This window comes from Verticillium alfalfae, genomic scaffold (genome assembly GCF_000150825.1).
Source record: "Verticillium alfalfae VaMs.102 supercont1.1 genomic scaffold, whole genome shotgun sequence".
In the NCBI taxonomy this organism is placed as follows: domain Eukaryota; kingdom Fungi; phylum Ascomycota; class Sordariomycetes; order Glomerellales; family Plectosphaerellaceae; genus Verticillium; species Verticillium alfalfae.
Window position 1 is genome coordinate 4,730,671 of NW_003315038.1, and position 13,043 is coordinate 4,743,713.

Below are 13,043 nucleotides of genomic sequence, written 5' to 3' on the forward strand. Positions count from 1 at the left end.
GTGCTCTTGACCGCCGGTGCTGGCACCGGCTTGGCCTGAGTCTCCTCGGTGAGCGACCGTTGCAGTCTCGACAGCTTCTGGGGATCCCGGACTGAGTTGTTCTTCTTGAGGCGCGCAGCCTTGTCGACTCGGCTGGGGTCTTGCGACCTGAACGAGCGCTTGAACATGGTTGCTGTTGCGAGGAAGAAAAAGGTTGGCGAGTGCTCGGGATTATCGAAAGACAGCGTGTCGTTGATCGTACTTGTAGAGAGCGACGAAAAGAGCGGCGAGAGGAGATTCGGAGAGAGAGGGGGGAGAGAGAGAAAACGCACGAACAAATGATTGACGGAGGGCCCGGGTGGAAAATATCTCAGAGAAGGACGTGTAAACGAGCGGACTAGGAGATATCCCAGGTGTGACTTTGCGACCCAGTTTGCTGTGGTGAAGAGGGGGGGAGGGGGGAAACCAAACACAAGTCCGTGATGGCGGGGGCTGCCCGTGTTATTTATCTAGTGCTGCCTTGTGAGGGCGGGGGAGGGGCTACGCCAGGCCAGGGGCAGGCACGGGCACTAACAGGGGCCCCGGTGGCTGGGCGTGCTCCGCGTCAACAACAACACCACTGGCTCGGGTTGTACCACCGTGACAATCTGCACAGCCCGTCCTCGACCATCCAGTCAGCGAACGCAACATGCTTTCGTCGATTGGGCATTGGCGGCGGTCAGAGAGCCCAATGGCACTCGTGACTCGGCTTGGTCATCGAGGACACCCGGCTCAGGCAGCAGTCGAGCTGAAGCGCCCGACGAGGGTTCTAGGCCAAGGGATCAGCGAGGACGTGCCAGCATAGCACTACACAGCACTGCACAGCACAGCACGACAGCGCAGCACGACACATCAGACAGCTGCCGAAATCCCGTGGACGTTCACGTGATCGTCCACAGCCTGACTTCGTCACTGTTGACCACGATTACCCCGCTTGTGTCGTGTACTCGCAGGCAAATGCTGAACAAGCAAAATGTCTGATGAGGTCTCAAGACTTGGCTTCACTCGCCCGGACCCCATTGGGCGGGTAATCCCGATTGTCAACGAGTGCTCTGCTGAATGCTTCGACGGGGGTCTTACCGGCTCCAAACCATGTCTCGAGCACGGGCTTCGGGGCCATCCGCAGTCAACATGGGGCGACGAGGATCACGGGACAGCTGCCGACAGCGTCGAGTTACTTCGGGCTTCAATTCGGAACTGCAGTTGGGCCTAGGCCGTCAAAGAAAAGCAATGTCACCGCTACCCAACGGTTACCACTTTTGACCGCGTGACCGCCTGGCTGACGGCTTCCTCAAGGCCAGAACGCGGACGTACGGATCGAATGCCAACGACATTGGTGCGATGTAGTGCAAGAAATCAGAATAGCGTCTCGCAACTTAGTCAACAAGCTGGAGGGAAATACAGAAGTTAGGAAAAGATGATGTCGCGACTCATGCTCGGAGCAGCATCATTGTGAAGGTAGGGGTGCTTGAGGATGTCGCTTGCGTATTTTTCGGTGGTTTCACGCACAGTCGCCGACTGGGCGTAGATAGTGTACAAACTTACAGCTATAGCATCCTGTGATCTTAACAAGACGAGGCTAAGAATAAAGTCTGGGCAATATCCACGCATGTTCAATCAAACCGCGATGTAGCTATGCATGCACCTGTATCACCTTCAAGAGGTTTGTGGCATAGAAGGAACGATGAATTAACAAACAGCTTATGACGCTCGGGGCAGATTGTCACAGAAGTCTCCTCGAATTGGGTTGTCGAAAACCATTTACTTCCATCACCAACAGACAGCGAGTTGGAATGAGGGATACGACTGTTGACCAGTGTATCCGTGAATGTTTGGGTTTGTTCGTTGGTGACGGCTCTACAGCAAGAACACGCCCGTGCCTCCAGCTGAGAACAAGTATGGGTTGGAAGCATGGTTTTATTAGGATACGCAAGACGAATCAGTTCTAGGTGGACCGCACAGCCGCGGACGCTCCTCCAGATCCTACCACTTCTCTCTGTTGTCCACACACATCCTGCTCGCAACCCCCCATTTAATCATCGCGAGCGGCGGCGGCAGCAATTCGCATGCGAGAAAGCTGGAATGACTTGACAATTGTCTCTCGAATCGCGATAAAGCCGTAGACGAGGGCAAATACTGTCCATTGTCAGTGGCATCCTCCAGAAGTAGGCCACAACATACTGAACGGCGACAGCACGACAAAACCAATCGTGTTTGCGATAACAGCCTCCCGCGAACCTGCCTCATCACCGTCTAGCCAGAAAGGACCGGTTCCCGTGACGGTCCTGCCAACAGCAGCCCAAGCTACGTAGAGCCCGGAAAGGAAAAGGAGCCCGAAGATGTGGGCACCAATGGCATATGGACGCTTGACGCTGTTGAGAAACAGAATCTCGACGAGAACTATCAAAGTGGAGATGACGAAGAGGTTCAGTATTGCAAAAGCCTCAAACCAACCCTCACCAAACATGTCCGTGAGTGGCGTCTTTCCGGCAGTGCCGTAAGGCAGAAGAGGTGACTGACTGATGCCAAAGTCTCGAAGCTCTGTGGGCGACTTTGATATGCCCAGACCTGAAGGTTCTGGCTCAGCAGGTGAGCTGTCATCCCCAGAGCCTGCGTGAGGCAGCGTGACGAAAAAGTACAGTATCGTGTTGATGATAGCGAAGATGGACGTCAAAAAGTAGAAGAGCGTAAAGTAGAACTGCTTCCGGAGGCTGTTCATGTTGGCTGGAAGCGAGAGGAACCGCAGGACCCGATACTCCCAGCCGGATCGGCGATCTTCAATGCGCGGGAAGTAGAGGTGGGTAAAGGTCCAGGACTGTCTGGTTAGCTTGCACCCAAGGCCGTGACCGGGTGGCATACAAAGACGGTCGCGTGGTAAGCCAGGAGAAGGCCGAAGCTGATGATTTCGAGCTCAAAGATGATGCGCCAGTCCGAGAACTTGGACTCTTCCTGCTCCACCTTGTAGTCGAGGATCATGATGCTGGCGGCAATGAGGTAGGCGAGGAGGAAGCCACGGATGTAGAAGAGTGCATTCTGGGGAAGCTATCGCCACGGCGAATGGCACACTCGAAGGAATGCAGGCTGCGATGGTTAGCGAAGTAGCGAAGTGATCGCTCGAACATACGTGATCCTGGGTTCGGCCATATGCAGCTGGCGTGGGTAATCCGCTGGGAGGCGCGAGCAGGGGCGTGGTGATTGACGATTCATCCATTGCGGGCGATGCGTCGATAGCGAATGTTGAAAGTGATGCTGGTCACGAACAAACGTCGGACATGTACTGGTGATGCAGAGTGTGTTGATTCGGGCATTCTATGGTTGAGCTTGAAATGGCTTTCGTCCCTCTTGGTTGGTGATGATGGCTGCCTTTCTACTGATGTATGTGGCAAGAGCGACACGTGCTGCGCTTTCCTCGAACGATGCCACGAATGTAGTGGTAACTGCCTAGTGAAGTTATACGCTGCTTTCCATTCAGGTGGCTTTTACAGAACCAACACAATGATTGAGACGTCACTCACAGTCCGGCTCCAGGGATGTATTCGACCATCTCAAGGTTGGGGTTTGGCGTGAAAGGCAGCAGTGGGGTGGCCCACCTGGTCCGTGCATGAGCCTCGCTGGCCTGAACTAAGCTTCAAGCTTTATCGCGAGCTGCCTCCAAGCTGTCCATCCCACTCCGCGAACAAAGAACCCCGCGACGCCGTCCAGCTCGCAAACCCGACGTCCATAGCCCGAAAAGACGTGCTTCGACAGTCATCATGCTCTCCAGCCTCAAGAACCCGCGGCAGGCGGCTGCCCAACTCCTCAACTTCGGCCTCATCCTGTCGACGGCCTTTATGGTTCGTGGCTCGCCGCCCTGATCGCTGACCTTGCTGACCTTGACCTGCAGATGTGGAAAGGTCTTTCCGTGATTACCGACTCTCCCTCGCCCATCGTTGTCGTTCTTTCCGGCTCCATGGAGCCCGCCTTCCAGCGTGGCGACCTCCTCTTCCTCTGGAACCGAAACCTTCTCCGCGAGACCGATGTTGGCGAAGTTGTCGTGTACAATGTCAAGGACAAGGACATCCCGATTGTCCACCGCATCGTGCGGAAGTTTGGAGCTGGGTGCGTACCCTCTGGGACTTTGTCGATGGCCGGACTGACAAAAGCAGCGCCTCGGCCAAGCTGCTTACCAAGGGCGACAACAATGCAGCCGACGACACGGAGCTCTACGCGCGCGGACAGGACTACTTGGAGAGACAGGACATCATTGGCAGCGGCACGTTACCAGAAGCACCCCTTGCCAGTCCCGACTAACACGTTGCAGTGGTTGCCTACATTCCCTTTGTCGGATACGTCACGATCCTCCTCTCGGAACACCCTTGGCTAAAGACGGTTATGCTGGGAATCATGGGACTTGTTGTTGTGCTGCAGAGAGAATAGCGGACCCTCGACTGACGCGGAATTGATACCATCGGCTGCCCTGGAGCTTGGCCTTGCCAAATATTTGACACGCTTGACGATCGATTGTGGATGTCGAGGAGAGGGATTGCGAACGATGCAGCCGTCAGCCCTCTAACTACTGACTGGAATCACACCTAGAAACCTGAGCACACCTGCGCAGACCATATGCAGTGCAGTGGACCAGAAACGAGATTGCTCGGCGCCCGTAGCCTTAACCGTGGAGCGGCGCCACTTGTTGTCCAATGACCCTGCGTGGATCCAGGGAGCCGTTGACAAGCGCTTGGCAACGGCCAGGGGGCTCTGAGTATTGGAGCCAGGGGCTGCTCCGAAGCGGGCTAGACTCGCCGCTATCGACGGCACAGCGCGCTGAGTGTATGGAGGAAGACGATGCCTGCCTGTTTGTTAGCTGTAAAAGGAAAGGGTCCCCCTCCCGCGATGATTTCCATTTCGTCGCGTCGCCTGTACGGTCGTTGCGCCGAGTCTGTCGCTTCTTTTCCTTCTCTTCCTTCTCTTCTTTCACTCTGTCGCGCTCATTGACACCATCAAACCGATTCACGACATACAATTACCTCGGCGATTTGGGAGACATGCAGTCCAAAGCGGCAGAGTCGAGCGCAGCGGCGCACCTTTCTTCAGAGAGATCAACGACGCCCGCCCCCAATGCCCAGCCGACGGTTGCCCGCCGAACCCAGCCGCCGCTGATCAACAACGTGCAATCATTCGTGCAACAGCCATATCTTTATCCGCCGCAGCCACCGCTCTACGGACCTGGGCCGCGCGAACCTCGCATCATCCCGTTCACGAGATCGTGGCACATTGCCAAGATTGTGTTGCGATCGGTCGAGCTCGCCTGTGCCATCATCGTCATTGCCCTGACAATCGCTCTCATCTCCGTCGCACTCTACGCTGGCCATCTTCCGTTGGCTCTGAGCCTGCCACCGGTGCGTACTTTGACCAGCATACTCGTTGGACGTGTCCTTGTGCTGACTGCCCAGGCTTGCATGTGTGTCCTGTGGGAGACAGCAGAGTTCATTACTCTCTGCGCGCGAGGCGGCAAGCAGGGAATCCACCCAGGAGCTCACGTCGGCGTCCACCTTGTCACGTGGCTGTACTGGGCTCTAGGTATTGTCTGCATGGGCATGTTCTCCTTCTACCGAGGTCAATACCGAGACAGCTCGGACTTTGACTATGGCATGGGCCTTAATTATGGCATCATCGGCACCAGCGCGGCTGCGTTGTGAGTTTTGTCTGGCTCTTGTTGACGAGTGACCATTGCTGACATGTCCCAGCCTCGTCACCTTTACCTTGTTCGTCCGCGCCTGTGTCGAGACCAATCAGCGCAACCGTCAGCAGCGGCAGATTTTTGTCATGACTGGAAACGGCGGCCCCTTTTATGTCATGCCGCAGGCGCAGGCCTCGCTGATGCAGCAGTATCCGCAAGCTATGCCTATGCCTCGTGTACATGACGGCGCCCCTCAATATCCTCCCGCGCGAGACCATAAGGCCCCAGTCACAGGCGGCGCACCAGCACATCCAGTCATGTCGCCTGCCGATGGATCGTTCTACGGTCCGGGAAACCCTCACCAACAGCAATCTTGAGCCGGTTGTCGAGCCGATCTAATGTCTAATCCATATTTTGATACCCTGAATACATTCTTGCCCATATGCGCACCTTTTAGCACAAGTGATCCGATTAGGTATCTGCGAATCTGCTTTCAAGTCAAGTCACTAGACAAACGTAACATAGCTTGCACAGCGGCAGACATATTCTCATTCAGCTTTCCAGTGGAACTTGGCCGCTGGATGGTCAGGCGGAGGTCGTGCCGCACCCTTCTCGCCACGCAGGTTCTCTCGGTACGTGCCGCCGGGAACGGCGTATCCCTCCCACAGCAGCCCGCGTTGCCTCAAAACGGGGAACAGGTCAGAGATGATGTCCTCAAAGGAACCAGGCATCAGCGCGTACGCGAGATTGAACCCGTCAACATCGGCTTCAGCCACCCACCTCTCCATCTCGTCTGCAACAAAGTCCGGCGTACCCACGACCGTCGCGCCGAGTCCACCGACCTTGATGTGATTGCCCACCGTGTGCTTTGTCCACTTGGCCACGCCCGGCGCTGACTTGCTCCAGGCTTCGACTGCTGACCGTATGGCATTCGACTCTACGTGCCGCAGCTCTTCGTCGTCGCCGTACTTGGCCAGGTCGATGCCCGTCCATCCACCGAAGAGGGCCAGAGCACCGTCCTCGGAGCCATAACTGAGGAATTCCTCGTACCTCGCCTGCGCCTTCTCCTGCGTGCTCGCAATGACCGGGCACAGCAGAGCAAGGAACTTGATGGAGGCAGGGTCACGCCCGTACTCATCCCGCGCCGCCGCTCTGATCTCGGCAATGTTCTTGGCAATGACAGATGGCGAATGGCCAGCGACGAAGATGGCCTCGGCGTTCTTCGCCGCAAATGCCTTTCCAGCCCGTGAAGTGCCGGCCTGAAGAATGACCGGTGTTCTCTGCGGCGACGGCTCACAAATGTGGGGGCCCGGCACCTGGTAAAACTTGCCGACGTGATCAATCGTCCGGACGAGCTTGGGGTCCGTATAGATGCCCGTCTCGCGGTTCAGCTTGACGGCGTCATCTCGCCACGAGGATTGCCTGGGTTGTCAGCTATATTGAGATGCATGACGTGGAAAATCGAGGCTCACCAAAGCTTGTACATGACCTCGACATACTCCTCAGCCATGACGTATCGCTCGTCGTGCTCCGGCTGTTGGGTGTGGCCAAGGTTACGGGCCGCCGAATCGAGGTAGCCCGTGACAATGTTCCAGCCGACACGCCCTCCCGTCAAGTGGTCAAGAGTGCTGAGACGACGCGCGAGGTGGTACGGCTGTTCGTAGGTCGTTGCGACCGTGACGCCGAAACCCAGACTCTCCGTCGCCGCAGCCATGGCTGACACTGTCATCAACGGTTCGTTGACCGGCCACTGCGCTCCAGAAACAATGGCAGGATCAGGGTTCTTGGGTCCCTTGTACACATCGTAGGCGCCCTAGACTGTCAGGATGCATTTCACCATGAACAGACATCATCACTCACCAGCACATCAGCGATGAACATGCCGTGGAAGCCGCCCTTCTCCAGCAGCTGAGCCAACTTCACCCAGTGCTTAATGTTGTTGAACTCGGACGAGTGGTCATCCGGGTGCCGCCAGAGCCCCGGCGACTGATGGCCGCTGCATGACTCGACAAAGGCATTCAGAATGAGCTGCTTCTTGGGGGAAGCCATGGTGCTGGTGATTGCGGCGAGTGTCTTCTCTCTGTCTCAATGGTGTGCTCAACGCGATCCCCGTTCTCGACGCGAATCTCCTTGCTCTTTAATACACAATGACTGAACGGCTGAATAGCCTTTCAATAGCCTGTGCCGAAATGTTCGTCCTCAAATGACCCCCGCCGACTACCCCTCGATGACCCATGTCGCATCGCGATGGCGCGATACACCCGCGCAATGAGATGCCCGGCGAACAAGTTCCGATGGCGCATGCCGACCAATCGTCTTACACGCAATGTATGTCGCACAACTGCCGAGCGATGTCGGTCGTGCTGGTTTGAAGATCAATGGGGCCATCTTCCTTCAAACATTCGAACAATCTTATCTGGGCCATACGGTGGTGAACCCGAGTCTCGCAGGATCACCTCCTCGTTGGGTACCGATGCAATCACGACATATTTAGCGGCGTGCCCTCATCTTGAGCGTGGGATGTTGACCCGCGCGTTCGGATGCCTGCCACGTGCGTTGTCTCGGGCTCGATCGCAGGTCGATATCAAGAGGCAGTCCCAGCGTTCTGGTTTCGTTCTCCCCGTCTCGCTTCTTTCGGTATCGCTATTCGCTGTTGTCCGTACCATCCTGCTTCAGTCACACACTGCCAAGCGAACAACATGGCTGGAGGTGCAGCATCGGGCGATGCTTCCGGCAGCGTCGTGGCACCGCCTCTCCCGCAGTTCGCTGCATAGTGAGTGTCGCTCAGATATCGTGCTCGTGCTCGTGTTCGACTGACCTTTCTTAGCATCGTTGTCGTCGTCATCGGCTTCATCTTTGCTGCCGTCATGATTGGCATTACCCACATCCTCAAGCGTACGGTCGGTGAAGACAACAAGAAGACGGAGATGTTCATCACAGCCAACAGGACTGTCAGCACTGGTCTCACGAGTTCGGCCGTCATCTCGTCGTGGCTCTGGAGCACGGCTATGTTGGGAAGTACCCTCGTCGGCTACAACTTTGGCGTCGCCGGTCCCTTTTGGTTCGCCGCAGGCTGTTCCCCCATGATTGTCTTCTTCTCTCTCCTGGGTATCGCCTGCAAAATGCGTGTCCCCCAGGCGCACACCCTGCTCGAGATTATCCGCATCCGCTACGGCAAGGTTGGCCACATTGTCTGGATCGTACTGTGCCTCATCAACAACATTATCGCCGTCGCCAACATGCTGCTGGGCGCGAGCGCAGCCATCTCAGCGCTGTACGTCTTTGTCGTTCACCCCTATCCTGGCATGAGCTGACTATGTAGCTCTGGCATGCACGTCATTGCCGCAACGTTCCTCCTCCCCGTCGGTGTCATTTTGTACACCTTTGTTGGCGGCATCAAGGCCACGTTCCTCACCGACTATGTCCATACGTTCATCATCACTATCATCATTTGCTTCTTCACGATCAAGGCCTTCTTGACGCCCGAGATTTCGTCGCCTGCCCATCTCTATGAGCTGATTGTGGCCGCTGGCGAGGCACACCCCGTCAGCGGTAACCACAACGGCTCCTACCTGACCATGACGAGCCACGGCGTACGTCTGCCGCCCTCATGAACTATCTCTTCACCGCTGAAATTCACAGGCCATGCTGTTCGGCATCATCCACGTTCTCGCCAACTTTGGCCTCGTCGTCATGGACACGGGCTTCTTTGTCAAGGCCTTTGCCGCTCGTCCCCAGGCCGTCGTACCTGGGTACGTCATTGGGGGTATTGCCTACTTTGGCATCCCCTGGTGCCTGGGAACGCTGATGAGCTTTGTAGCCCTGGGTCTTGAAGGCGAGGAGATCTTCCCGACGTATCCTCGACGCATGTCCGGCACGGAAATCTCCAATGGCCTTGTGCTCCCGTACGCCGCCATTGCCATTGCCGGCAAGGGTGGCGCCACGGCGATCCTGCTCATCACCTTCATGGCCGTCACGTCGACGCTGTCGGCCCAGGTCATTGCCGTCTCGTCCATCATCAGCTTTGACATTTACCGCCAGTACATCAACAAGGCCGCTACCGACCGGGATGTCATTCGATGGAGTCACATCGGCGTCGTCTTTTTTGGCCTCTTCTCTGCTTGCTTCTCAACCGTGCTTCACTATGGCAAGGTCGATCTCGGCTGGACGCTGTACATGCTGGGCGTCTTGACATGCCCCGGCATCTTCCCGACGACCTTTGCTATTCTCTGGAAGAAACAGTCTACCGTGGCTGCTGTCGTCTCGCCCATCCTCGGTCTCTTCACTGGTCTTGCTGTCTGGCTCGGCACTGCTCAAGCGCTCTTTGGCGAGATCAGCGTCGCATCCACCGGTCAAGCGGCCCCCTGCACCTGGGGCACGACGGCATCTGCGTTAAGCCCGGCGCTCTACTCTGTCGTTATTTCTCTCGTGAAGCCTGCCAATTTCAACTGGGCCGACTTCCGCAACGAGAAGCTCACTCTCGATGGTACGACACAGAATGTCGAGGAATCGGACTATCAGACAAACAAGGCCCAGCTCAAACGTTGGGGCCGCCTCAGTGCGTACTGGTCGCTCGCCACGTTCTTCGGACACTGGGTCCTGTGGCCTCTGCCAATGTACGCGGCCAAGTATGTCTTTAGTGAGAGCTTCTTTGTGGCCTGGCTTGTCCTTGCCATTATCTGGGTGTGGATCACAATGTTTGTCGCCGGCTTTTTCCCAATCATCGACGGGCGCAAGCAAATCGTGGATGTCATTCAAACACTACGGGGGCGCAGCAAGAAGCCCGAGACGAGCGAAAGCGAGGAACCCGCGACGCCGCCGAGTCCGTGCCTATGACCAGAAGGAGTAATGTCATTGTGAGGCATTTGTAGCTAAAGCAGGCATAATGCTAAATCCCTCAATGCCGTGTTTGTCGTGCCAGCCCCTAGACCAGTCGTGGCGTGGAAAGCTGCCTTTTTACAAGACACCTGTGGAGTACCACTGGTTCGGAGGCTCCTACACGTACCCTGCGGGGCAGCACTTTGCTTCCGTTCCCAGCCCTGACCACCGCACTGCCCGTAAAGCGCTGCGGCAGCTGCCTGAGGGCGGGGGCGTCGTGGGAGGTGTGGTCGGGGGTGTGGTCGGGGGCGTCGTGGGTGGACTCCCCCCGGAGTTCAACTTGCTTCGCACAAATGTCAGTGCCGCCTGGCCGTAGACGCCGCCGTATCCCTGGTGAACGGCCTGGTTGTTACCAGTGCAGCAGTACGGGTCGGGCGAGTCGCAGTAGTTCTGAATCTTGCTGCCCGAGGGACAGACGAAGCCGGCAGGACGCGCGGCGAACTGACATGGTTAGCTGAAGTTTCACGATGCCAGCTGAACAACAGATGCAGATGAACTCACCCCTTGCGCCGTGCAGGTGCCGACGTTGTACGGGAACCCAGCCCGGTACCGTGGGCTGCCCATGAGGATGGCAGCCTTGACGGCAGTGACGGCACTCGCAGTCAGGGGCACGGCCGTGTTGGTGATGCCGGAGCCCGGGTCGCCGCCGCCGCACAGGGCATTGTCCATGATCTGGCCGCCCTGGGAGTACCCGACGAGAACAATCTGCGTGTTCGGGCACCTCTGGTTGAAGCTGTTGACAGCCGAGGCGACAGCGTTGGTGCCCTGCATGGCCGAGTTGCCGTAGCTGATGCCGCCGCAGGAGCTCTGGCCGCCGCACGCTGGGTACACGATGGCCTCGGCAGTCGAGCCGGGGTACGCGTTCAGGATGAGGTTGACAACGGTGCCGGCCGAGCCATAGCCGGGCCCGACGGTGGTTTCACGGGCGCCGAAAACGTGGATACTGGGGCAGCTCTGGCGCTCAATAAGACCCGCCGAAGCGACTAGGGCCTGGGCGGCGAGGAGGAGAGCGAACGTCTGCATTGTGATGGTGTGGATGAGTGAGGCGTCATGTCTCCCTTCTCCCAGGGCTCGGCGACGACCCTTTTATATGCTTCGGACACTGCAAAAAGCCCCCGTCAGACCCCATCTCAACGTCTTCGGGAGATTGCTTGATCCCGCTACAAAAGGAGCAACGTCCGACGACCTCCGTGTCGGTTGCATTCCGCTGGACCGTGCTCGGGTCACACGGCAAACAACATCGTGAAAGCTTGGTACCGCAAAACGTGGCGGACGCTGTCATTAGCCGCGTCCCCTGGCTCGATCATCTGCGAGCGGTGTCGACGGGAGAGCCTCACGCCGGCTGAATTGCCCGATAGTTGAGGGTGCGCGGACTTGCCTGAAGCCACGCGAGGGGCGGATAGATGAAGGCTTGAGCTGAATTCAGGCTAATCCCCCTCGATGTCGGGACTTGAGCAGGGTTTCCCCACACAAACCATCACAACCGGCAGCCAATGCAACAGTATGCGAGGCCATGACTCGCGGTCAAAGCGGGAGTGAGCAAAGAAAAGAGGGCATTCATTCATTATTATCTTACGCTGCGCGCCTCACGCCTTACGCCCCAGTCAGAGGCCCAATGCTTCCCTCCGCCCCTTGCTCGAGGCATCTAGGTACGGGGCCTCGCCCAGAGAGCACACGCGGTCGCCGGCTCGGGCCTCGTCGTAGTCGTACGTCGCGCAGTGCCAGGTGCTCCTGTTGTCCCAGATGGCGAGGTCGTTCTTGCGCCACTTGAAGCGCACCTGGGCGTCGTGGTTTTGCGTCAAGAGGTTGAAGATGTACGCCAGCAGAACATCCGACTCGTCCTTGGTCACGCCGTTGATGCGCTTTGTGAAGCCCCTGTTCACGTAGACCGACTTCCACCCAGTGACGGCTTTTCGAGGTCAGCATTGCTTGCAAAGATTGAGATTGCGATGGGAAGGCGTTGCTACTCACGGTTCGTGCGAATGACAGGGTGCACCGCCATGAGGCCCGCACCCTGGTTCAGGGGCGAGCCACGGATGCCCTGACGAATAGGGTTTCCCAGACGCTCAGCCTCGTCAAGGAAGAACTTTGCATCGTGCGTCGCCGTGAGGCCCTCGAGGAAGACCTGCATGGCGGGCGACAGCCGATCGTAAATCTCGTAGCCGCTCGCCCACATGGTGTCGCCGCCCGTGGCCGGCAGCGTGTGGATCTTGAGCATGGCATAGTCCGAGGGGACCGGCTCAAAGGTGATATCGCTATGCCAGCCGTTGCTCGCGAACCGGCTGACGTCGGAGAGCTGGTGGGTCAGGCCGCCGCCCTTCTTCTGCTTCTCGGAGCTGATGACGCTGATCTGGTCACCAAGCTCGCTACCTTCTTCGGTCAGGGGGTGCACGTGAAGGGAGGATGACGAGGGCTGGGAGTTGTCAGCAAATCGTTGCATCTCTCTCAAAAGCAAGCGACGACGACTCACGCATCCCGAGAGCTCCGT

The 13,043-nt window shown here is 57.5% G+C and overlaps 8 protein-coding genes across 8 annotated transcripts; 3 read left to right on the forward strand and 5 right to left on the reverse strand.

The window, feature by feature from the left end:
• Positions 1–1,917: 1,917 nt before the first annotated feature.
• On the reverse strand, positions 1,918–2,737 carry VDBG_01457 (conserved hypothetical protein; the record flags this gene model as incomplete). The annotated part of the gene is made up of 2 exons (XM_003009728.1): positions 1,918–2,154; positions 2,200–2,737. 2 exons carry the CDS (start codon positions 2,735–2,737, stop codon positions 2,051–2,053), a joined length of 642 nt encoding a protein of 213 aa, XP_003009774.1.
• Positions 2,738–2,990: 253 nt separating this feature from the next.
• VDBG_01458 (conserved hypothetical protein) lies at positions 2,991–3,162 on the reverse strand (the record flags this gene model as incomplete). Its single annotated transcript, XM_003009729.1, has 2 exons — positions 2,991–3,099; positions 3,143–3,162. The coding sequence occupies 2 exons, from the start codon at positions 3,160–3,162 to the stop codon at positions 2,991–2,993; spliced, it is 129 nt and encodes a 42-aa protein (XP_003009775.1).
• A 530-nt stretch (positions 3,163–3,692) lies between these two features.
• VDBG_01459 (microsomal signal peptidase 18 kDa subunit) lies at positions 3,693–4,515 on the forward strand (the record flags this gene model as incomplete). Its single annotated transcript, XM_003009730.1, has 4 exons — positions 3,693–3,851; positions 3,902–4,116; positions 4,164–4,270; positions 4,319–4,515. 4 exons carry the CDS (start codon positions 3,771–3,773, stop codon positions 4,432–4,434), a joined length of 519 nt encoding a protein of 172 aa, XP_003009776.1.
• Positions 4,516–5,042: 527 nt separating this feature from the next.
• VDBG_01460 (hypothetical protein) lies at positions 5,043–6,102 on the forward strand (the record flags this gene model as incomplete). The annotated part of the gene is made up of 3 exons (XM_003009731.1): positions 5,043–5,396; positions 5,451–5,692; positions 5,745–6,102. 3 exons carry the CDS (start codon positions 5,043–5,045, stop codon positions 6,052–6,054), a joined length of 906 nt encoding a protein of 301 aa, XP_003009777.1.
• A 123-nt stretch (positions 6,103–6,225) lies between these two features.
• On the reverse strand, positions 6,226–7,726 carry VDBG_01461 (pristinamycin IIA synthase subunit A; the record flags this gene model as incomplete). Its single annotated transcript, XM_003009732.1, has 3 exons — positions 6,226–7,099; positions 7,150–7,490; positions 7,538–7,726. The coding sequence occupies 3 exons, from the start codon at positions 7,724–7,726 to the stop codon at positions 6,226–6,228; spliced, it is 1,404 nt and encodes a 467-aa protein (XP_003009778.1).
• Positions 7,727–8,376: 650 nt separating this feature from the next.
• VDBG_01462 (urea active transporter) lies at positions 8,377–10,513 on the forward strand (the record flags this gene model as incomplete). Its single annotated transcript, XM_003009733.1, has 4 exons — positions 8,377–8,450; positions 8,505–8,951; positions 9,000–9,270; positions 9,320–10,513. 4 exons carry the CDS (start codon positions 8,377–8,379, stop codon positions 10,511–10,513), a joined length of 1,986 nt encoding a protein of 661 aa, XP_003009779.1.
• A 159-nt stretch (positions 10,514–10,672) lies between these two features.
• Positions 10,673–11,578, reverse strand: VDBG_01463 (acetylxylan esterase; the record flags this gene model as incomplete). Its single annotated transcript, XM_003009734.1, has 2 exons — positions 10,673–10,996; positions 11,057–11,578. 2 exons carry the CDS (start codon positions 11,576–11,578, stop codon positions 10,673–10,675), a joined length of 846 nt encoding a protein of 281 aa, XP_003009780.1.
• A 581-nt stretch (positions 11,579–12,159) lies between these two features.
• On the reverse strand, positions 12,160–12,995 carry VDBG_01464 (alpha-ketoglutarate-dependent taurine dioxygenase; the record flags this gene model as incomplete). Its single annotated transcript, XM_003009735.1, has 2 exons — positions 12,160–12,464; positions 12,527–12,995. The coding sequence occupies 2 exons, from the start codon at positions 12,993–12,995 to the stop codon at positions 12,160–12,162; spliced, it is 774 nt and encodes a 257-aa protein (XP_003009781.1).
• Positions 12,996–13,043: the final 48 nt, after the last annotated feature.